Source organism: Schistocerca serialis, chromosome 2 (genome assembly GCF_023864345.2).
Source record: "Schistocerca serialis cubense isolate TAMUIC-IGC-003099 chromosome 2, iqSchSeri2.2, whole genome shotgun sequence".
In the NCBI taxonomy this organism is placed as follows: domain Eukaryota; kingdom Metazoa; phylum Arthropoda; class Insecta; order Orthoptera; family Acrididae; genus Schistocerca; species Schistocerca serialis.
The window spans coordinates 35,404,935-35,429,537 of NC_064639.1; the positions used below are offsets into that span (position 1 = coordinate 35,404,935).

Genomic DNA, 24,603 nt, shown 5'->3' on the forward strand with positions numbered 1-24,603 from the left:
AGTCTGACTAGTTGGCTCGGCATTTAATGAAAAAATTAAGTTTTTTACAACATTAATGCATTTTTTCTTTAGTTTAGGATGGTTGCCTGAAAGTGTGTTCTCCCAGCAAAAAAATAATATACTTCCCTTTTAGTTAATTTGAGATGGAAAATTTTTGTTTAGACTCTACATGCCAGAGGAAGCTATCATCATAAGCAATTCCTTTATGCCAACCTTGGTGTAAATGGGGGCAGTCTGTTCATAATTCCTATTTAAATGTGATGCTTATATTAACATTGCAAAATATCTTCACTTAATCTTCTAAAATAAAGTTTTAATACCAATTAATAAAATAACAGTTCGTTCCTGCCAATATTAGTTTATTATTGCCAATATATATTAAAATGCAGGAAACATTTTTCATTATCAGCTGACAGAAATACTTCAGAAAGCAGACATAATATGACAAATTAAGTCATATTCAGAATATAAAATGTAGTTTACATTTTAAGAAAAGATAATTCACATTTCCCAGAAACTTGTGCGACATACACAATAAGTATCCACATTGTTGGGATATCCCAATTTAAAGAAGAACTTCTATATTTCAATAGTAAGTTTGGTCTGAGCTTTAAGAAAAAACTTATTTCAATAATCGGGTTAGAAAATGGCTTTGAGCACTATGGGACTTAACATCTATGGTCATCAGTCCCCTAGAACTTAGAACTAATTAAACCTAACTAACCTAAGGACATCACACAACACCCAGTCATCACGAGGCAGAGAAAATCCCTGACCCCGCCGGGAATAATCGGGTCAGACCAGAGCTACAACAAAAAAACTTCATATATTTCAGCAGTCAGGCTAGGCCTGAGCTTTAAGAAAAAACTTAATTACTACAATCATTCCCTTAATAGTTCCATTACGTTGGATCTCAGATTAAGAAAATCCTACACACTATGCTGCAGTAAACAGTCGCACACCTTCAAAAGTCTGAAGCTGACTGGGATGATTGCGTAGCTGGTGATGGAAAGGTAGCCTGAAAAGAAATTAAAATCCACATTAACATTACTGAAAACCTTTATTTCTAAATTATGGATTACTAAGTTTGTTGCACTAATACTGGGTTAATGTTGGGGAAAAATGTTTGTGTAACATGGCTTTTCTTATCCATTTCTGTATCGAAATATTCAATGACGGAATGAAACTCAAAGTGGCTCCACATTTGTGTGTATTTACGTCTTTATATTGTAATTAGCTACTTAAAGTCATAATATGTATATGCCACACCTTAAAAAAACACTTAGATAACTAATAATAAAAAATATAGGCCTAGTTAATTGTTACAATTTAGATGTCATGTAATGAGAATTTTACTGTACATGCAAGACATACTGGACCAAAGAAACGAAATGCCACGATGTTAATAACCTAACATCTAAACAAGATTAGCAAACAGTTTGAACGTGAGTATATTAATATGGGTGATAATACCAGATGTAGTCTTTCTGCCTAGATGGTGTTATAGTCAGGACTGAGATTTTAAGCTAATGGGGAACTTGAGGCAACTGCCAATCAGGAAGTTGTGTTAACACAAGATATGAGCACTTTTACCCATCAGCAATTATTCCATAATGTACTAATGCCACTGCTTTGGAACAAGACGTGTTGTGAACTATGTTTGAACATTCACATTTGCATGAGAAAGTCACAAGCCAATGGAAATATGCAATGCTGCTTGCACAGAAGGGAACATCATGTACACATATCAATTTTTTTTTCGAATGAAACAGAATGTGTAAACACTTTATGACTGATTTGCAGTGTATCATTCAGCTGGCTTGCTGTGTAATGGAATTATCCACACCAAGTTCAAGGTGTGGAGTGACTTCAGTTTTTTCAATAGCAATGTCTACAAATTATTCCACGTGACAGTCACATCAAATCATAATTAAGTATTTTCTTTTTCTTTAATTATACTAACAGAGCTACCTTCAGATAAAATAAGAATTATTTTAAAAATGGTGCCAGAAAATTGCATGCCATAGTCTTTATCAATACTGGATGTGAGGTCAGATCAATACTGGATGTGAGGTCAGTCTGGAGGCAGTTTTCAGTTGCAATTTCTTATTTCTTTTGTGGATTGTTTCAGTCTCTACACCACCATTAGCACACAGTATTAAATTTATGCAAGTTAGCCAATAGCACTGTATGTCCAGCAGTGCTCCCTCAAACTTAAAAATGTTAAATAAATAATAATTACTTTATTCCTTAATATTCCCTTTGGGGAAAGGAAAGTTGCTAGATAAATTTCAAAATGCCATACATGACTTTAGAAATGTAATACTTACCATTTCAGAAATTTCTACTGCCTTTACAAATTCCTTGCTTTGCTTAGAGTGTGGTCTTTGTCTTCCCCCCGGATGACATCTGCGACCTGCCAACTTGTCTTTTCTTCTGCTTATTGCAGTGGGCTGAACGGGAATATAGTTACCACGATTTTTTCTAGATTTTCCTGTAACAAAAATTAGAATTCATACAATATTGAATTACTTGCCATAACATTTATATAAAAGTATGTTTTACTTACCTTCACCAAAATTTGCCAAATAAGATGCACATGCAGATGGCGTTTTAAGCTTTCTCAATTTTTCGCACATGACTTCAAGGCCTTTCCTCATTTCCTCAGGGGATTTATTTGAAAAATCTATGAGACGAGCTTTTATCTCGTCGATTAAATTATTATTTCTATTGTCTGGAACTGTCTCCATGTGAAGTGTCTCTGGCATCTCTTCTTGGCTTTCACAGAGCAAACCTGTGTCCATTTGCTCCAAACGTTCTGAAGAACTTGAAGCCCCTGCATTCTGAGAGCAATACAGAGGCTCTAGCCACCCTTCAGGAGGCTCCTCATTTGTAGCAATAAAATAATACAGTCTGCGTATACTGTCACTATCAGTCACCTCCCTGTAGTTTCCTGATGGTAAAACAGTACTGCCCCAGTCTACATGTTTGCAGATCTTCCCTGTATTGCCTTGGCAACAAGTGCAAACAAGAACAGCCATATTAACAATGTAATAATGATTCTCCCTTTCTTCACTGGGAACGAGCAGAACATCCTCATTGACTTGTCTGATTTTTGCTAGAATCTCCTGTGAAGGAGCCTTTATAGGCCTACAGAAAGACTTAGGACTTGCTCCATTAGCAGCATCAAGAAGTCTCCTCTGAAAATACAAATTCACCTTTGTGAGAAAAAAGTCCACCATCTGAACCACATTGAAGGCACGCACCCTCTCATAAATCCTGTCCTTTAAAATTCTCATGAAGGCCTCACTTATATTATTTGTGTTGTGCCCTTCTATAAGCATACCTCGCCGATGTGAAAGGGTCCACAGTTCTCTCCTATCCCAATACCCTTCCAAGTATTTCAATAAATTTTGATGATTTTCACCGATGTTCGCTTTTGTTACATTATAGTTTACCACTGCTTCATTTTTTGTTTGCGCAAACATTATTTTTTTGAAATTCTGGAAGAACTCACACTGTTTTTGCTGTGGTATAGCATTTTTTGCTTTGAGAAGCCAGCGCCACACTGCCTGCAGAACATGGAATATACACAACAAAGTTTTTGTGTTTGGGAAGCACCTTCTAATTGCATTTTGTTCTGACTGGCTGTCGTTAGTCAGAAACACACTTGGGCCATTGATGTTTCCCCCAAAAATATTTTCCCCCACTATCTCTTTCAGCAACTCTAGTCCCATTTCTATAACTCCGCAGCTTTCTGAAGACATAATCAGAACTCCTAGTGGTAAACCTCCACACTCACTGTGAGTAAGTAAAACGAACACTCTGCTGCTATCATGATCCAGAGAACCAGTGGAATCCATAAATACAAGTTTGGAAGCAGCTTTTACATGAGTATGGACTTTTTGCATCAGTGGTGAGCAAATGCTGAAAAACAATTATACAAATATTAATAGTAGCTAAATGTATATGCATAAAGCTTTCATCAGACTACAAATTTGTAAATATACTCTTACCATACTATATAATCATCATCTTTCTGAATCATCTTGGCACACACAGCTCCAACTTCGCTGTTGTATTCCTCTAACCTCTGTTGTAACAGCTGCTTTCCTTCTTTGTTGAAGTCTGTTGGCCCATACTTTTTCTTAAAAACTTTGTTGAACAAACAGTGGCAAAAGTTGTAATCAGGACACCTGCTTCTGTCTGCAAGGACTAAAGTTTAATCTGAACAATTCAGCTGAATTTCAACCTTTATTGACTCAAGAGCAGTGGCTGGTGAATGACCTCTTTCAAACAGGGATATTAATTTTTCTTTAACATCACTTGATGGCTGCCTAAATCTTAAAGCAGCAGCACTCTCAACACTGTGGTTATGACCCAACACCAAGTTAACCTCACACGGCATTTTCTTGTAGAGCATTGCTTTCTCTACAGACTTACCTCTGTATCTATCATGCACAGCGTGAATTGTCACTGTCATTTTTGATGGACAGTTAGTGTTTTTTGTTGCCCTTTGCACTGAACCATGAACTTTTATACTGCGAGTATTGTGGTGACAAACCAGCCTTTGTTTGAAAACAACATACTTTCCTGATGCAGGTTCAGTGCACCTTATTGTATAAGTTGTTTTTGTTATGTTTTCAAACTGTGCCAACCACTGTCCAAACTCCTCCCTTGTTTTAACATCAACAAGGATGTTTAAAGATTTAATTTCTTGCACATTACAATCATTTCTGTGCAGCTCCAACACACGTGTTTTCCACTGCGGGAGAATTTCCTGTTAAGAGAGAAGAGCATGTATTACTATCACTTCTGTACTTGGCTTCATTTAAATTATTTCAGAATTTTCCTCCCTACAGTAACATTCATTTGATATAAGAAGTGCAGCAGGTATGTAGACACATGGTAGACCAGACCACAATTTCATAAAAACCACCAATAAGTACACATTTTACCTTGGGTAGGGAGGGGTAAAAACAAAATAATATTTAAACTTTCGAAATTTTGGGTGAAAAGCTTTTGTACTCGTCAGAATATGGTTAAAAGTGTTTCATATTCACACAAACATTTCACTGAAAAAAGAAAAAATACTTGGGGGGCACAAAAAAAGACCTAGTGACTAATCTGAAGAAAGTGCCTACACAGGTGACAGAACAATAAAAGTATGGGGCAAGATAAAAAGAATTCATATAATGGTCTATTAGACATATCTATGTCAAACAAATTAATGTATTATAAGTTTTGAGGAAAAGGGTAGATTTTTATACAGAGGAAATATTAACTATGTCCATTAATGTTACAAACAGTATTTAAACTAATAGTTTTGGCCTAAACAAATTTTTCTAGACACTTCAGTCTGATAGTTCCAATTCCAAATCTTAAGGGAAAGACAAATGGACATGTTGGTGTGCTCCTATAGATTATTTAAAATTTCTGAAGTTTCTGGGTGATTAGAGCTGGGTGTTTGGTAAAATCTGAAAACCAATCCTTACTGGCAAAACTTCTTTTCTCTGGTAAATATGCTTTCTGTAGTACCTGAACAAACTCAGCAACAAACTGTTTTACCTTGAATGAAGTTACAGGAAGGCCCCTGTAGCCAAGCAAGTATATTCATCTTTACTGAGAACAGATCTTTGTGTATTCAGAACTTTTTAGTATTACTCTCAGATACCAGTGGTATGTTTAAATTACAGTTGAGTAACAATTTTTATTTACACCTGGCATTAATTTTAAACTACCACAGCATACTCTGTGTCTCTCTCTTAAAGGTTGCAGTTTAATGTAATTTCTAGGCATTCAACACTACTGACAATCTAATGATTTCCAAATTGAAATACAGAGAGTAAACAAAAAAGTTACTATTTTTTTAAAAAAAAGCAAACACTATTTGTAATTAATCTGAACTTAGGACGCAGTCAGCTGCTCAAGATATGATTGCCTTCTGTTTACTCCACTTTTCCTCCACCTTTCCAAACAATGGAAAAAACAACTCACAGTTTAGTATACAAATGTGTTTTATAATTGCAGTACACAATGTTAAAAAGTTTTAGCTGATTCTGAAACTTCTTACACATATACATGTTTCACATATATGTGAAACATAAAGAAAAAATGGTCTACGAAAAAAGCCTTCTTTTAAAGAATCATTAAGTCTATGTGGGTAACAAGAAACATAAAAACCAAATTAGTACAGAAACATGTATTAAATGGTAATTTTCCAGTACCGAGAAATGAAAATCTGTCAAAATAGGTATACCGCTGTTTTATATTACGATTTGCGAGCGCTGTTTCATACAGTTATTAAATCTCCTGCTTACTATCACACCATTTAAATTACTGAAGTCCACAGCAAGATTTTTAAATGAGGATTTCTGATCAGGTAAACAAGTTGGCTGTACCTTCACCTTATTTCCTTCCATAATTTACTCTAATAATAGCTATTTTTACCCGATCGTGCTTATTTTATTTTTACCCTACCAATACCCTTATCTTTTCATGTTTTATTTGATCCCCGTAATTCTATAATCTTAAGTAGCCAACATTACCAAGTTGCCAATAACAACCGTCAAGTGAGCAGTCTGGATTAATAGCTTCAAAAAGCAAGCAGAGAATACACCCACTTGAGAAATAGTATTAACTATTTCACTCTGCCTTTCGTTCGCCGACAGCATTATCATTGAAAGCAATGAATTTCAACGCTTAAAAAAAACATTAAGTGCAGAAAATTCATACGAAATATGGTACTTACAAATACTTCAGCCTTTCGCTCGTCCACAACACTATCTTCTAACGAAATCATTTCGAAAATACAGTACGGAGGACACGCTGACGCAGGAAACGCATACACATACAAACACAATAGGGAGTAGTGACTAACACAAAATTTATGCACAGCACTTTTTCATTGGTAGTCGTCTGGTGGCTTCTTATTGGTCGCTAGCTACAGCTCTCAGACAGTGTGGAGGGGAGATGGCTAGACCCCGGGTCAAGTCAGTATTCGCGTTCAGTGTCCCCTGTACGATGCGCAAAGACACACTGCGCACCGCGACGGAAACCATTCTAGAATTTAAGCGAATCGGCATCCACACCGCCTAACCAGATGGACAAAATAGGAGCAATAGGAAATAGAGTACCTATCAGCTAGTTACTCTGACGTAGATGAGCAACACAAACTAAACGAACAGAGACATTTATTCCTAAGTCGGTGACTATACTGTAAAGAGCATTAATGTTAAGAGTAAATCATTAGTTTAACCATATGCAGCTTTAAGAAAATGAGCACATGGACGCAAGTAAGCTATAAGGAGAGTAGAATACGCTAAATTTGTGAACTCAACATATTCTACTGAATGTACATAGCTAGGAATAAGTATAAGTATTCGAAGTAGAAGAGAATATATACAAGAAATGACCTATCCGACTATATACAACAGGACTAAGACAAGTTGAAAAAGGAAGTAACAACATGTACACTTGAAAGAACGCGATTAGCACATAACTTAAGAACTAAGCGACTTACATACAACACATACGCGAGCGACGATGTGAAAGGTAAAATGAGACATAAACATAGAAAAATGCGTGTGACTGAGACGAGCGTGTGACTGAGACATAAACTATAAAATAACATATCGTAGAACTACACTTCTTTACAGACAACATTAGAAGTAGTGAGCTTAATGTACAGGGAGAATACATATCCACAAATTTGTTATTACAGAGCTCACCTATGTTAGTTGCTATTAATTACACGATACCTTATAGTATAAGCAGCAAAATAAAGCTGTAAACTGAATTGAACAACACGCGGGAGATAAGCTAAGTAAATACAAACACCAACCAATACGCACACAACGTAATTGCATGAACTTAAAACAAAAGAACTGAGGTAAGTACTGTATGTTTACAAAAGCGATATGGAGAAATAAATGAAATTTCACTGCTGGATAATATTTTGAAGTAGAGAGAGTGAAAGGTTTTATTAGATTCGATTGAAGGTATTAATTAGTTAATCTACGTTTGTGGTGACTTACCGTGCATGGAGTGAATCTAGGAAGAGAATGAAAGTGTATTAGAGTAATATGAGTTTATTTATATTTGTGGGAAGAAATAAAGAGTGCGGTGGTTCTAGTGTGAGAACCCGGTAGGTAGTACATGAGTATAAATGGCGATTTATGTGGAATATTTTTAATGAATAATTATATGGGTATACGGCGATGAATATGAAGATTAATGTTACAAGGGTACCTAGGAAAGGGCCACGAAGCTGACGTAAGAAAGAATACACTATATAGTTTTAAGTCTTAGAATGAATGGTTGTATGAGTGGGGAAAGCAAAGTATGATGATGCATGTACGGTAAGTAATTATGAAAACGAACATCACGAAGAAGCAGTGAGTAGTATAGGAGAAACAGTGAAGTCGATAGTAACAATGGTACATGATAAACATTTAAAACACACCACAGCACAGTGATTTGCTACACAGACATCAGAATGTAAAACAACCTAGTATGAAAAATATTTCCTTAGCGACTAACTGTTACAGCTCGAGAAACTATAAGGTTAATATAAATGAAAATATGATACACGATTCGTATGAGGAATGAACACAAAATGCAGTGAAACAATATTTTCTACACTGAGTTCTTGCACGCAGAAGCGAAAGCATCATTTTAGCACTTGCGCGTTCTTATCTATCGGTAATGAATTATGAGTGGAGCAACACATGACAAAAATACGGTAAAATTATCGGTCACACGTCACAAAGGTAAACATGTACATGTCGTCGAATCAATAAGGCAGAAATATGGCTTGAAATATATATTCACGAATGTGGAATATTACGACGATTAACAAGCAGTGATGAAGTCAGGTTTGTCAAGGGATAAAACATTCCCCACACTCGCTCACAAACGAGCATTTGTAAATATTATACATAGTATGAAGATTTATCAAATGCCAAGGATTGAATAAGTACACTAACGACGCACTACAAATAGCAATCCTAGAAGCAGCTTGATCTCTGAAGCAGACCTTAGCAAATCCTGTTTTCCATGTAGTGAGTAGTGCTGGAACGTATTTTCTATGTGTATTTTTGATGCTAAAAAGACGCAGGATGTTGGACCTGCAAGTCAAGAGAAAAACAAAAATTCAGAACAAATGAGAGATTCCTTCTAATTTACTTATTAGTGTGTAAGATGGATGATGCCTAACATGGAACCCATATAGGAAATATGAATGTGACTTGTACATTTATGTGTCAACTTTACTATTGCCAATGTCGATGTCTATGAAAATATGTATGTAGTATTTTCTATTGTAGTTGTGGATGTAAAAACGCGCAGGAGGTCGGTCCTGCAAGACAATAACAAGAAAGAGCAAACATTCAGAACAAATGCAAGATTCCGTCTAATATACTTATTGCTGTGTCAGATGCTGCTTAACATAGAGTCCATATACGAAATGTGAATGTGAATTGGACATTTATTTGCCAACTATATAATTGTTAATGTCGATGTCCATATAAAATGTATGTATGTACTCTTTTCTTCTTTTCTATGTGTATTTGTGGACGTAAAAACGCGCAGGAGGTCGGTCCTGCAAGACAAGAATAGAAAATGCGAATGTTCAGAATAAATGAAAGATACTTTCTGATTTACGTATTAGTGTGTAAGAGGGTGCATGTCATGGAGTCCGTATATGAAATGTGGATGTGAATTGTAAATTTATGTGTCAACTCTATTATTGTCAATGTTTATGTCTATGTATGTACTATTATCAATTTTATGTGAGATTTTATACTTGAAGAAGAACAACTTATGTATGTATGTGAAGCGCAACGCGACGGACGAGTAAACTACTCGCACGTGTGAAGTGATACAAAATTATTAAGGCGTAATAATATTGAAAATAACGGCTCAGCCGTAATATGAGTAAACGCTGCAGTCTAGCAAAGTGAATACAGAGAGTGTGATGCGTGTGCGACGGAGATATCAGAGGAAATCAGTATGACCACGAGTTGAGGTGTGAGAACCGCTAACTATAATGCACGACGGAAGATAATGCCGTATCCTGCAGTGCGGCTCTTACCTTCAATGTCACTGGCCGAAATCCTCGCCCAGGCGCGAGATGAGTTATTGGTGTTCTTCGGTTGAGCGTTGGAGCTGAATCCGTCGTATCCAGTCTCCGGACTGGAGGGCAAATACAACACCGACTTCAGGAGCCTGGAGCGACATTACAGTGTGGGCGCGGGCAGTGCTGCTGCTCACGTGGCGTTTGCGTCACTGAGTAGGGCGCGTTAAACAATGAGCTGCTGCTGGCCGGAAGTGCAGCGAACAATGAGATAACGTGTGTCGAAAGGGCAGCTTATCAGAATGGCTAATGAACCAAACACCAAGGAGAAAAACAATTATTAAAATATGGTGAAAGGACAATGTAAGAAATGTAACATTTTCCTCCTGATAATACTGCTTAATAAATGTAAGGAGAAATAAGAGACTAGGACGTTAGCACGCCGTGGACGTGCGATATGTAATGTGAATGTAATTACGTGATATAAGTATATGTGAATGTATTTATATGTATGAATTTGTAATGGCCAAGAAAATGAGCTTTTTAGATATATTTGTAGTGACATAAGGGTATTAAAACTCCATTGACGTGCACCAAGTGACTGAACTATGAGCCCCAAGGTTAATAAGACTACTGTATACTGTCTCCCTAAATAAAGATACTTATTTCCGACAGTATACAGTAGGGTGGGGGGGGGGGCATTTGTGATAAACCTTTTGCATTTCCTTTATGTTTTCGTCTTCCTTAAAGGCAAAGAGACAAGATGAAGCGGTAGCCCATCATAGAGCCTATGCCTACCGTCATGTATTTTTTGACTTTCAGTTGTTAATAAACAGAGGATTTTTTCTGGTACCGGTAGGAGGAAGGAGGGATTCGCGCTCAGCTAGTGAAAGAGTGAGAAGCACGTCAATTTTTTAGCGAGTAATTGTAGACCGCCATTTTGGGGTCGCTATGAATAAGTGAGGTGTGTGGATTTCATATGTGCACCGTTTAGAAAAATACAGTATTGTTTTATTAACAGAAAAGTTGTGTGAGTTGTTATTTCAAATAGTACAATAATTACAATAACTGAAGCCCACCTGTGTACTTTGGAAAATTACGAAGATCCGATAAGCTTAATAGGAACACGGTCAAGACTTCAAAGGTGAACGCGGCTACCAAACGTAGTATTATAAAGAATGGTAAGCACAAATCTACAGCGGAGAAAGAAACTACTCCGCCCTACAAAATAATATGAACTAATACGGACTTATTTCCAGGCATAGCTCAGCTTATTGTGCTTGTCATTCACGCCGAAAAATTAATCTCATTAATTCAATACATTTTAAAAAGCCACGCATTTTATTATCATCTATTCCATTATTTTATTATACTATAGCACATACTCATCTAACGCATATTGTACGATGGTTTTGAACTTTGTCCACTGATCCTCAACACTATCTGTACTTGAGACAAAACTTTTGTGTTGAGCCGTCAGGTGATCCGTAATCTACTTTTTGTCACTTTTGCTAAACAGTGAAATCTTCCAACCTTTTTTAATATTTCTATTTACGCCTGAAATCATCGATGCAGTAACCGCTTTATGTTCGCTGATTCCCTGTTCTGCGTTAACTGTTTCAAATAGTTCGCGTCTGTTTGTCACCAGAAGGTCTAATATGTTATCACCACGAGTCGGTTCTCTGTATAACTGCTCAAGGTAGTTTTCAGATAAAGCACTTAAAAAAATTTCACCGGATTCTTTGTCCCTGCCACCCGTTATGAACGTTTGAGCCTCCCAGTCTATATCCGGCAAATTAAAATCTCCGCCCAGAACTATAACATGGTGGGGAAATCTACTCGAAATATTTTCCAAATTATCCTTCAGGTGCTCAGCCACAACAGCTGCTGAGCCAGGGGGCCTATAGAGACATCTAATTACTATGTCTGAGTCTGCTTTAACCGTGACCTTCACTCAAATCATTTCACATTTCGGATCTCCGTCAATTTCCTTCGATACTATTGCGCTTCTTATCGCTATAAACACGCCTCCCCCTTCACTGTCCAGCCTGTCTCTGCGGTATACATTCCAATCTGAGTTTAGGATTTCATTACTGTTTACGTCTGGTTTCAGCCAACTTTCTGTCCCTAGTACTATTTGGGCGTTGTGACCGTTTATTAATGAGAGCAGTTCTGGGACCTTTCTATAGACGCTCCTGCGGTTTACTATTAGCACATTAATATTGTTATTCCCTGTTGCATTTTGCCTACTCCTACCTTGCCGCGTCTCTCCCTGTTGCATTTTGCCTACTCCTACCTTGCCGCGTCTCAGGAGGCGTCTTGTTGGGCCTAGGGAGGGAATTCTCTAACCTAAGAAACCCCCATGTGCACTCCACACGTACTCCGCTACTCTTGTAGCCGCTTCCGGAGTGTAGTGCACGCCTGACCTATTCAGGGGGACCCTACATTTCTCCACCCGATAACGGAGGTCGAGAAATTTGCACCCCAGATCTCCGCAGAATCGTCTGAGCCTTTGGTTTAAGCCTTCCACTCGGCTCCAAACCAGAGGACCGCGATCGGTTCTGGGAACGATACTACAAATAGTTAGCTCTGATTGCACCCCGCGAGCGAGGCTTTCTGCCTTCACCAGTTCCGCCAACCGCCTGTGCGAACTGAGGATGACCTCTGAACCCAGACGGCAGGAGTCATTGGTGCCGACATGAGCAACAATTTGCAGTCGGGCGCACCCAGTGCTCTCTATCGCCGCCGGCAGGGCCTCCTCCACATCTCGGATGAGACCCCCGGCAAGCAGACAGAGTGAACACTGGCCTTCTTCCCCGACCTTTCCGCTATTTCCCTAAGGGAAAGTCCTTAAAGAGCCCTCTGTATTCCTCAAAAGTTTTAAAATTGTGACAGTCTATCAAGGAAAGAAAGCAAAAAATGTGTTAGTCATGTCTTCCCTTCATCCTAGTGTTACCATAAATACAAATGAGAAAAAAACTATATGTTACTACAACAAAACAAAGTTATATGTCGTTGAACGGACTCGGCGGAAACTACCCTAGGATGGAGCCAGAAGGCCCCGAGACTCCAGGGCCAACACAACCTTCGGCTAACCATTCGTTCGAGTAATTTGCAGAGAACGTTGGTGACGCTAAAGGGGCAGTAGCTGTCCAACGCTGCAGGGTTCTTCCCAGGTATCAACACTGGGTCGATGACGCTGTCTTGCCACTAGGATGGGAACTCTTCCTCGCCCCAGATGCGATACAAGATAGACAGAATCTGACGCAGTGAGGCCATAGACAAATGTTTGAGAAATTCCGAGTGAATTCGGTCAGGGCCTGGAGCTGTATCAAGACAATGGGCAAGGGCACTGAGGAATTCCCACTTTGTAAAAGGAGCATTGTACGGCTCAAGGCAGCGCGATGTGAAAGACAATCAGTGTTTGTAAGAAGATGGTTTGTGGAAAATGTACAAAGGAAACTGAAGATAAGTGTGTCAGTTGTTCAAAACAATGAAGTAGCTGAAATTTCTGTACAGATTAAAAGTTCAATTTTTGTATGAATTTAGAACAAAGAAAAGCCTGTTACTTGGTTACACTTGTTTGGGTGTTACCAGGTTAAGTGAAATTTGTTTATATGTCAATAAATAATGTAATTTGTGTCTCTTCTTTTTATCCACAACTCTGTATCTGAAATGGCTATAAATCTTGTAAACATTAAAATATCATAAATGCATAAAATTTCGTAATAATAGTTCAGAAAACTTTTTTAAATGGTAGGGGTCAAAATGACCCCTCCGGGCATTCGAGGGGGCAGGCAAAATCTGGGCGTCCAAGTGTTAAAGTTGGTGTCTTGTGTAAGTGTCATTGTAAAACGTATGAAAATGCAGCAGCAAGAATAACAGTATTATTTGAAAAACTAATAATTTCTGATAACTCTTATTTATATGATGCTGAGCCTGACTATAATGTATTATTTTGCCATACCTTATCACTACAGATAAATATTGAAATGCTGTTTGAATAGTTCGGTACATGGCACTAAAATGTATGCACCAAATAATTAATACATCACACCACAACCACTACCCATAACAACACTGGTGTCATAAATATTTTTATTTAAGGTCAGTGATAAATTATTCTGGCAAAAATTGATCTTACACACCAGCCATAAAAATTATTTCATTTACTTAAAGTCTGAGATTGTTCTACTGAATGTTGTTTTCGCTGTTAGAATAGAAAAATAATAAATTCCTATTGGTTCTTATCCTCGGAATACAAATGTTGTAATATTGATCGAAAGAATTAATGCCCGATTATTTCTGTAGTTTGAAATTGCCGCTCCATACGCTCACGTAATGGCGGCAGGCAAAGTACTGTCTGGAGTGCTACGGACACAAAACTTATAACATTCATAGTTGATTATCTAGTTGCAAATAAAAGTCCGTACACTAGAAATCCATTTAGTAAATTGTACGTGATATTTTTCTTTTGATCACTTAGACTAACTTTTATAATATTTAAAAGAACAGACCTAAGCTTATCTTTGCTCTCAGCCGCTTCATACATCTCAGAGAAAAACAGAAGAAAGCAAAAACTTCACAAAAAATGTTCAAATGTGTGTGAAATCTTATGGGACTTAACTGATAAGGTCATCAGTCCCTAAGCTTAGACACTTCTTAACCTAAATTATCCTAAGGACAAACAAACACACACACACACACACACATGCCCCAGGGAGGACTCGAACCTCCGCCGGGACCAGCCGCACAGTCCAAAAACTTCAGACAGTACAATGCCAATACATTCCTTTAGTGGTATTATCTTTTGTTGTATGATTATTCTTTGTAGAAAACTGGTTATCAAAATAACTAAACATATTGTTGTTATTTCAAAGGTAACAATAAGTCACGATATAATTATAAGTCTTTTCTCAGTTCTCACATATAGGCTTAAAAGTCATTTCTGGAAAAATATGCATTTCTTCATAAATCTCGAGCACCGTCGCATACACTGGCGACACAAAATACTGGCGTTGACATTACAATGGCTGGTAACCCTGGACGCTGAGGATGGGCACTAGGAGTTGGCGACTGCAGCACTGCGGAAAATGGAACAACTATTTTGGACTGACAACGTTCCAGGCTGCACTCATATTCCCAGGTACACCGTCTTGGATCACCATCATAGATTCTGAAGTCACTGATGACGCCATCTTGAATTGTACAAGTAGCACCATGCAGCTGCACCAATACGCTCAGGAGCACTACCTTGGATTGTTTACCATGCAGACTGCAGTAAGACCAGTCATTTTGTTTAGTTGTGGGATAATTTGTTGCAATTATAATGTAATTTGGTACAATGCAGAAATAAGTATTGGCAAAAATCAAAGTCCAAACTATGTCTGAAATGTTTCTGAGTAGCCTTCATAAAATCGAACTCCTCACGATCTTGAATAACTCTAAGTTTGACGATTTCTGGAAGAATTTCACTACAGGCAAAAGTAGTTCAGTGTCCTACAACATAGCAGGCTTTTCGTATTTCCACACCTGACAGAAAGCATGATCGTGTCACATCTTCTGAAACTGGGTGTCTTTACCAGCAGGAAGACCCTGCAAGGGCGCCCTTGTTGAAGGAATCGTACAGACATTCGTAATAAAATGATTTAGAAATGTAATGGTAGCGTGTAAGCTAGCTAATAGGAGTCCTAGTACCATGCCAGTCAATTATAAAAGTGTATCACATAAAAATTCTTCTGCTCCCTTAGGACATCTGGTACCACAACCATATGTAGAATATTTGCATTGAAAACCGTCTTGGTTGCAACTTATTCGTTCATTAACAACGTTTTTCACCGTCACGGGGCATCTTCAGATTACCTACACGAATAAAAAAAGAAGCTAAAATTAGGGTATGGTCCGATGTGGTGGTGATGGTAAGCTCCAATGGGACCAAACTGCTGAGGTCATCGGTCCCTAGGCTTACACACTACTTAATCTAACTTACGCTAAGGATAAAAAACACACACACACACACACAAGCCAGAGGGAGGAAGCGAACCTCCGACGGGGAGATCCGCGCGAATCGTGGCAAGGCGCCGCAGACCGCGTTTCTATGGTCCGAGCATGCATGATTCTAAATATAAACAAGGAATTGTTACTGATCTGAAAATTTTCCTTTTGCAACATATTAAACACAATAAAACAGCTCTGTGCTAGACTGAAGCAAGCGGCGGCGAATCAGATGGATCTGCCGAGACCCTTTCAAAATTTTAGAACCCATCATAAAAAGGCATTCAGGTAGACATCAAGTCAGATGAACCCGCAGAGACCTAGTAACTGCAGGATAGAGTGCTAAATCAGTAATCAAAATGAACAAAGTTGTACGAGCAGGCCAGAACGATGAAGTGGTAGGACCACACTCACAAACGAGTGCACACATTTAAACATAATACACAATGCTGCCGCCGCAACTTCGTGGCAGGAACGTCAGGTGGCCACACATGCGAACATATCTTTAAATGTATACACTTCTTTGTGAATGTGGTCCTACCATTGCACCATTCTGGCTTGCTGGTACGACTTCGTTATGCGTATGTCTCGTTCAGTTTGGTTGTTGATTAAATATTCTATACCGTGGTTACAAAACATTATTTTAGTAATTTTTGACTAGGTCTCTGCGGATTCATTTGATTTACGTGTGCTTCAATCTAGAACAGAGCCGTTTTATTGTTTTTTAAAATGTTAGAAAAGGAAAAGGTACTTTCGGGTCCATCTGATACGACACGTGCTTCAGTGTAGCACAGAGCCGTTTTATTCTTTTTAATATGCCGTAAAAGGAAAATTTCTCATTCGCATTTCGAATAGTGCTAGCTAGGACCTTAACCTCATTTTTGCTAATTTCTTTTCATCAATGTAGATAATCTGAAGATGCCCCACGAAGGCGAAATGCGTCCTTAATAAAAGAATATGTAACCAAGTTTGATTCCATCAGGAACTGTTGTGGACAGCGACCGTAGACTATAAGAAAAGAGAGGCGCATAGCAGTCATTCGCAACCCCATTAGCTTTTATTATTCTTGCAAATCTAAATTTCGGCTATAACTAGCCATCTTCACCGCTTTTTCTTTATATTTCAACAGGCGGCAAGTCTGTCTGTAAACAACCGCCTCAGTGTGCCTATACTCCTGTAAGAACACATGGTGACATGAACTGCCGCGAGTTCGCACTGAGTTTGGCTATTTACAGCCGAAATTTAGATTTGCAAGAATTGCACTCAGTTCTTAGCTATGGAATTCTTTTTGGGGAACAAATGCACAAAATATGAACACAATTTTCAAACTCTAGAAAAGAGCCTTAAGGATAATAACCAAACATACTAGTTGAGCTCATTGTAAACGTCTGTTCAGAACACTGGGGATTTTAACTGCTCCATGTGAATACATTTACCAGTCAGTTGGACACATCAAAAATAACATTCGTAATTACTGCACAAATAGCTCTGTCCATGACTATGCAACAAGAGATTGACTCAACTTACATTTACCAAGAAAAATATAGATAAAACTCAAGACAGCATTTTCTACCAAGGAATAAAACTGTACAATAAAATTCCAAAACAGATTAAAGAAAATGCAATAAATTTTATACATTGAAGGATTACTTAGCTAAAACAGAGTAGGGGTTTGCTAAAAAATGTTATACAAATAAATGATAATGATTATAAAATATCCAACATTCCTTCACTTTGTTTTTTCCTTTCTAGAAATACTTACCCCCAAGCTATGCCTAGCACAACACTAACACCTCTTCCTCTTTCTGAGCTCAACATCTCACTCATTATGGAGGGATGCTGACTAAGTTTTCAGGATAGCAAATGGGAAGTTGCGGTACAGAAAATGGCCCAGAGATCACCAGTGTGTGTGTGTGTGTGTGTGTGTGTGTGTGTGTGTGTGTGTGTGTGTGTGTGTGTGTGTTTGTGTGTAGTGTTGTGAATGTGTGTATAGTGTGTGCAGTGACTGATAGTGAGATGTGAGTGAACAATGTGGCATTACATTATTTAATAAGTTATTTGTAAAAAAGTATTGTATACCAGGAGTAAATCTAATGATTTTCTCTAACTAGAAGTCTGTAAATATATGTGTATACGAATTAGCTTATTTTAAATTGATCTAAATTTGTAAATACTTTGAAACGTCCTGTATCGTTGTAAAGAGAGGTCTACAGATGAATAAAACTACTACTACTACTACTGCTGCTGCTGCTGCTGCTGCTGCTGCTGCTGCTGCTAACAAAAGCTAATGGATTTGCTACTGACTGCTGTTGCAGCCAGGACAATTCTTCATTCAAATGTTTTACACATCCTTCACATCTTCAGATTCCTCAACTGTCACCATTTAGAAATCCGCTGGGTATGTTAGACGTCTTACTTATAATGTACTCAGGACTTGCATTCGGATGAACAATGATTCAGATTCCTTTCTGACGATCCAGATTTAGGTTTCCCGTGATTTTTCCAGGCAACTACCGTCATGTTTACTGTGAAAGCACAGCCAATATCCTCTCCCATCCCTAATAAATTCAATGCGAGCTTGTGCTCCACCTGTAATGATCTTATCATCGATGGGACATTAAACGCCAATCTTGCCCTGCTTCTTTGCTTTCTTGTATAACATGAAACACGTACTGTTTATGAGAAGTATCATCAAAAACGTAGTGCTAGTCTGGACATTAGATCATTTTCTGTTTGAAGGAAGGATGTTTGAAGCTTAAATCGATATTAAGTGGTAGAGGCTGAGGTGACTTGCGACCGTGGCGTTTGTAGCAGTAGCAGTTAGTGATACAGTAATTTTTCACGTACTTCTGCGGAGAAGTGAACTATGCGTCTGTATTTTACTGTCTAGAGTCATCAAAATTACTCTGTTTTTGTTTTTGCGTCAATCTTAGTGCATATCGGTGTGTGAGGCGGATTCCTCGTGTAATTTTCCGCCGCCAGAAGCACCATATCACGTCTCTGTCTTTGAATCTTACGTTAGTACACAGAATTCGCTTTAGGTAAGTGTATTGGAGTTTACATATTTATTTCCTGCAGGAGCTTTTTAGTAAGGAGAGTTTCTAGTAAATAGTAACTGTTGATATATGCATTTTCATTAAACATTTATATCTGTTTTAAGAACTTAGGTTTTTAAGAGCTCGCGGATCTTGTGGTCTCAGTGTATAGTGAGAACGGCGTAGAGCATATTTTAATGTTTGTTTATTCTCCTCGTTATATTTTGTGTACATTATAACCTTAGTCGGTAAATTTTCTCGTTTGCTGGGTTACTACTGTTTTCTAAGTTAATCTTGACAGCATTGTGTTTTATGAGATCTTTTTGTACAGTGCGAGATGGCTAGGGACTGCGATTGTTGTGAGCGGACACAAGGACAGTCGGCTGCTGTCCGTAAACTCTAGAGAGTTGCCTTGGCCACAGTCGACAGCCTCCTGGCTGATGCTCAAAGCTCTAGCGCCATCGGGGCGTTGGAAACGATGTTCGCGACACCTTTGGTGCCGTTGGAATCTCCTGGTGACGTGCTTGTCGCTGCGTCTTTCGATACGTTAACATCTGATCGGTCCATCCTCACTCGAGTGTGGGTGGCAGACAATGGTGGTTTCGCATGTCATTGGGCGATAGGTGAAAAAGGGAATGGGCCGCGCAGTTTGGTTCTTGCACCTTAACAAAAGGCACAGGGTACTACCCAGCGTCCATAATACTTCTAAGCCAGCATGGGATACCACTCTTGTTGGGCCAGTGGCCAATTTTCCTGCCCAGTGTGGACAAGTATAGAGGATGGCTATGCTAGTCACTGGGAGTTCCAGCGTTAGGTGGGTGATGGAGCCCCTCAGGGAAATAGCACGAAGATCGAGAAAGAATGCCAATTTGCATTTTTTGTGTGATGTTTAAAGCTTTCCCTGCGTACTGATTGTTCCATAAAAACATGGGAGAACTGCCGGATGTCAGTAACGTCCTGCCACGATATTTCGGCGCAGAGTCTTCTGGCCATCTTCAGGCGAGTACCACTGTAGTAGTACTGGCGAGTACGTGCTGAGCTCTGCTATTTGAAGCCATACTGAGGTGATATTGCGCATGCGCTGCCCAGCGTGCGCGTTCATCACAACTTCGTGCGCTGAGCCTCGCGCCCTCCACGGTGAAAGCTTGGCGTATCGATATCAGGGCGATTTTCATCTTTATGCAGATAACTACGTCGACTACAAGTTTCTCTATAACAGTATCCCAAGCAGAGTTTAGCTGATAATCGCTATCTCGATTTATGAGAGTCTCGTTGTCAGACAAGCTTATTTCCACACATTCATTGATAATCGATCTCCAAAAGTTTGATGTATGGGCCAAAATTTTTGTGTCGTCGTAATTCATGGAATGGTCTGTGGAAATCCAATGTTCGGCGATTGCGGACTTGGTGGTTGGAGAAGGCGAATATTCCGTTGGTGTTCCACAATGCGTTCCTGCACAGTTCGTGTTGTTTGCCGTATATGTGATTTGCCGCATTCACACGGAATTTTGTAAATTGTCTGACAACGAAACTCTCATCAATCGAAATAGCGGTTATCAGCTAAACTGTGCTTGGAATCCTGTTATAGAGAAACTTCGTAGCCGACGTAGTATGGCGATACGCCAAGCTTTCACCGTGGAGGGCGCGAGGCGCAGCGCACGGAGTTGTTATGAATGCGCACGCTGAGCAGCGCATGCGCAATGTCACCTCAGTTGTTGTTGTTGTTGTTGTTGTTGTTGTTGTGGTCATCAGTCCTGAGACTGGTTTGATGCAGCTCTCCATGCTACTCAATCCTGTGCAAGATTCTTCATCTCCCAGCACCTACTGCAACCTACATCCTTCTGAATCTGCTTAGTGTATTCATCTCTTGGTCTTCCTCTACGATTTTTACCCTCCACGCTGCCCTCCAATACTAAATTGGTGATCCCTTGATGCCTCAAAACATGTCCTACCAACCGGTCCCTTCTTCTAGTCAAGTTGTGCCACAAACTTCTCTTCTCCCCAATCCTATTCAATACCTCCTCATTAGTTATGTGATCTACCCACCTTATCTTCAGCATTCTTCTGTGGCACCACATTTCGAAAGCTTCTATTCTCTTCTTGTCCAAACTAGTTATCGTCCATGTTTCACTTCCATACATGGCTACACTCCATACAAATACTTTCAGAAACGGCTTCCTGACACTTAAATCTATACTCGATGTTAACAAATTTCTCTTCTTCAGAAACGATTTCCTTGCCATTGCCAGTCTACATTTCATATCTTCTCTACTTCGACCATCATCAGTTATTTTACACCCTAAATAGCAAAACTCCTTTACTACTTTAAGTGTCTCATTTCCTAATCTAATTCCCTCAGCATCACCCGATTTAATTTGACTACATTCCATAATCCTCGTTTTGCATTTGTTGATGTTCATCTTATATCCTCCTTTCAAGACACTGTCCATTCCGTTTAACTGCTCTTCCAAGTCCTTTGCTGTCTCTGACAGAATTACAATGTCATCGGCGAACCTCAAAGTTTTTATTTCTTCTCCATGAATTTTAATACCTACTCCGAATTTTTTTGTTTCCTTTACTGCATGCTCAATATACAGATTGAATAACATCGGGGAAAGGCTACAACCCTGTCTCACTCCTTTCCCAACCACTGCTTCCCTTTCATGCCCCTCGACTCTTATAACTGCCATCTGGTTTCTGTACAAATTGTAAATAGCCTTTCGCTCCCTGTATTTTATCCCTGCCACCTTCAGAATTTGAAAGAGAGTATTCCAGTTAACATTGTCAAAAGCTTTCTCTAAGTCTACAAATGCTAGAAACGTAGGTTTGCCTTTTCTTAATCTTTCTTCTAAGATAAGTCGTAAGGTTAGTATTGCCTCACGTGTTCCAACATTTCTACGGAATCCAAACTGATCTTCCCCGAGGTCGGCTTCTACCAGTTTTTCCATTCGTCTGTAAAGAATTCGCGTTAGTATTTTGCAGTTGTGACTTATTAAACTGATAGTTCGGTAATTTTCACATCTGTCAACACCTGCTTTCTTTGGGATTGGAATTACTATATTCTTCTTGAAGTCTGAGGGTAATTCGCCTGTCTCATACATCTTGCTCACCAGATGGTAGAGTTTTGTCATGACTGGCTCTCCCAAGGCCACCAGTAGTTCTAATGGAATGTTGTCTACTCCCGGGGCCTTGTTTCGACTCAGGTCTTTCAGTGCTCTGACAAACTCTTCACGCAGTATCATATCTCCCATTTTCATCTTCATCTACATCCTCTTCCATTTCCATAATATTGTCCTCAAGTACATCGCCCTTGTATAAACCCTCTATATACTCTTTCCACCTTTCTGCCTTCCCTTCTTTGCTTAGAACTGGGTTGCCATCTGAGCTCTTGATGTTCATACAAGTGGTTTTCTTCTCTCCAAAGGTCTCTCTAATTTTCCTGTAAGCAGTATCCATCTTACCCCTAGTGAGACAAGCCTCTACATCCTTACATTTGTCCTCTAGCCATCCCTGTTTAGCCATTTTGCACTTCCTGTCGATCTCATTTTTGCCTGCTTCATTCACTGCATTTTTATATTTTCTCCTTTCATCAATTATATTCAATATTTCTTCTGTTACCCAAGGATTTCTATTAGCCCTCGTCTTTTTACCTACTTGATCGTCTGCTGCCTTCAGTACTTCATCCCTCAGAGCTACCCATTCTTCTTCTACTGTATTTCTTTCCCCCATTCCTGTCAATTGTTCCCTTATGCTCTCCCTGAAACTCTCTACAACCTCTGGTTCTTTCAGTTTATCCAGGTCCCATCTCATTAAATTCCCACCTTTTTTCAGATTCTTCAGTTTCAATCTGCAGTTCATAACCAATAGATTGTGGTCAGATTCCACATCTGCCCCTGGAAATGTCTTACAATTTAAAACCTGGTTCCTAAATCTCTGTCTTACCATTATGTAATCTATCTGAAACCTGTCAGTATCTCCAGGATTCTTCCAGGTATACAGCCTTCTTTTATGATTCTTGAACCAAGTGTTAGCTATGATTAAGTTATGCTCTGTGCAAAATTCTACAAGGCGGCTTCCTCTTTCATTTCTTCCCCCCAATCCATATTCACTTACTATGTTTCCTTCTCCCCCTTTTCCTACTGACGAATTCCAGTCACCCATGACTATTAAATTTTCGTCTCCCTTCACTACCTGAATAATTTCTTTTATCTCGTCATACATTCCATCAATTTCTTCGTCATCTGCAGAGCTAGTTGGCATATAAACTTGTACTACTGTAGCAGGCATGGGCTTTGTGTCTATCTTGGCCACAATAATGCGTTCACTATGCTGTTTGTAGTAGCTAACCCGCACTCCTATTTTTTTATTCATTATTAAACCGACTCCTGCATTACCCCTATTTGATTTTGTATTTATAACCCTGTATCCACCTGACCAAAAGTCTTGTTCCTCCTGCCACCGAACTGCACTAATTTCCACTATATCTAACTTTAACCTATCCATTTCCCTTTTTAAATTTTCTAACCTACCTGCCCGATTAAGGGATCTGACATTCCACGCTCCGATCCGTAGAACGCCAGTTTTCTTTCTCCTGATAACGACGTCCTCTTGAGTAGTCCCCGCCCGGAGATCCGAATGGGGGACTATTTTACCTCCGGAATATTTTACCCGAGAGGACGCCATCATCATTTAATCATACAGTAAAGCTCCATGTCCTCGGGAAAAATTACGGCTGTAGTTTCCCCTTGCTTTCAGCCGTTCGCAGTACCAGCACAGCAAGGCCGTTTTGGTTAATGTTACAAGGCCAGATCAGTTAATCATCCAGACTGTTGCCCCTGCAACTACTGAAAAGGCTGCTGCCCCTCTTCAGGAACCACATGTTTGTCTGGCCTCTCAACAGATACCCCTGCGTTGTGGTTGCACCTACGGTACGGCCATCTGTATCGCTGAGGCACGCAAGCCTCCCCACCAACGGCAAGGTCCATGGTTAATGGGGGGGTCATCTCAGTATGGCTTTAAATAGCAGAGCTCAGCGCGTACTCGCCACCTGTAGGCCGGAAGACTCTGCGCCGAAATATCGTGGCTGGACGTTACATCCTCGGCACCTTCCTGCAGATGGCTGATGTGGCGAATGCAACTTGCATCACATGTGGGGTGCAGGCTAAGCTGTTTATTTATAGCTTCATTCCCAGGGTCAATCGCGGTCCTCTGGTTAGGAGCAGAGTGAAGGTCTAAAACAGAGGCTCAGACGACTCTGCGGTGGTATCGAATGTGAATTTCTCGACCTCCACTATGGGGTGGAGATTTGTACGGGTCCCCTTAATGTGTCAGGCATGCACTACACTCAGGAAGCGGCCACTAGGGTAGCGGAGTATGTGTGGCATGCACGTGACGTTTTTTTAGGTTAGAGAACGCCCCCTCCCTTGGTATCAGAGACGAATTGCCTGACAAAATCGAAAGTTACAACAGCCGCAGTGTTCTCAAGAAATGCTCCCCCTC

At 39.4% G+C, this 24,603-nt stretch overlaps 1 protein-coding gene across 1 annotated transcript; it reads right to left on the minus strand.

Annotated features, from left to right (window-relative positions):
* Positions 1-964: 964 nt before the first annotated feature.
* LOC126455423 (uncharacterized) lies at positions 965-3,344 on the minus strand. Its single transcript, XM_050091173.1, has 3 exons — positions 2,570-3,344; positions 2,331-2,494; positions 965-1,018 (listed from the first exon to the last, which is right to left on the minus strand). The coding sequence occupies exons 1-3, from the start codon at positions 3,342-3,344 to the stop codon at positions 965-967; spliced, it is 993 nt and encodes a 330-aa protein (XP_049947130.1).
* Positions 3,345-24,603: the final 21,259 nt, after the last annotated feature.

What these genes read in the sequence shown, in the direction of transcription:
- LOC126455423 (XM_050091173.1), bottom strand. Translation starts at nt 3,344, where the DNA reads ATGCTTATAGAAGGGCACAACACAAATAATATAAGTGAGGCCTTCATG. An exon ending in TTTGGCAAATTTTGGTGAAG is followed by an intron (nt 2,495 to 2,569) that starts GTAAGTAAAACA and finishes TTTTTGTTACAG; the next exon opens with GAAAATCTAGAAAAAATCGT. An exon ending in CAGTAGAAATTTCTGAAATG is followed by an intron (nt 1,019 to 2,330) that starts GTAAGTATTACA and finishes ATTTCTTTTCAG; the next exon opens with GCTACCTTTCCATCACCAGC.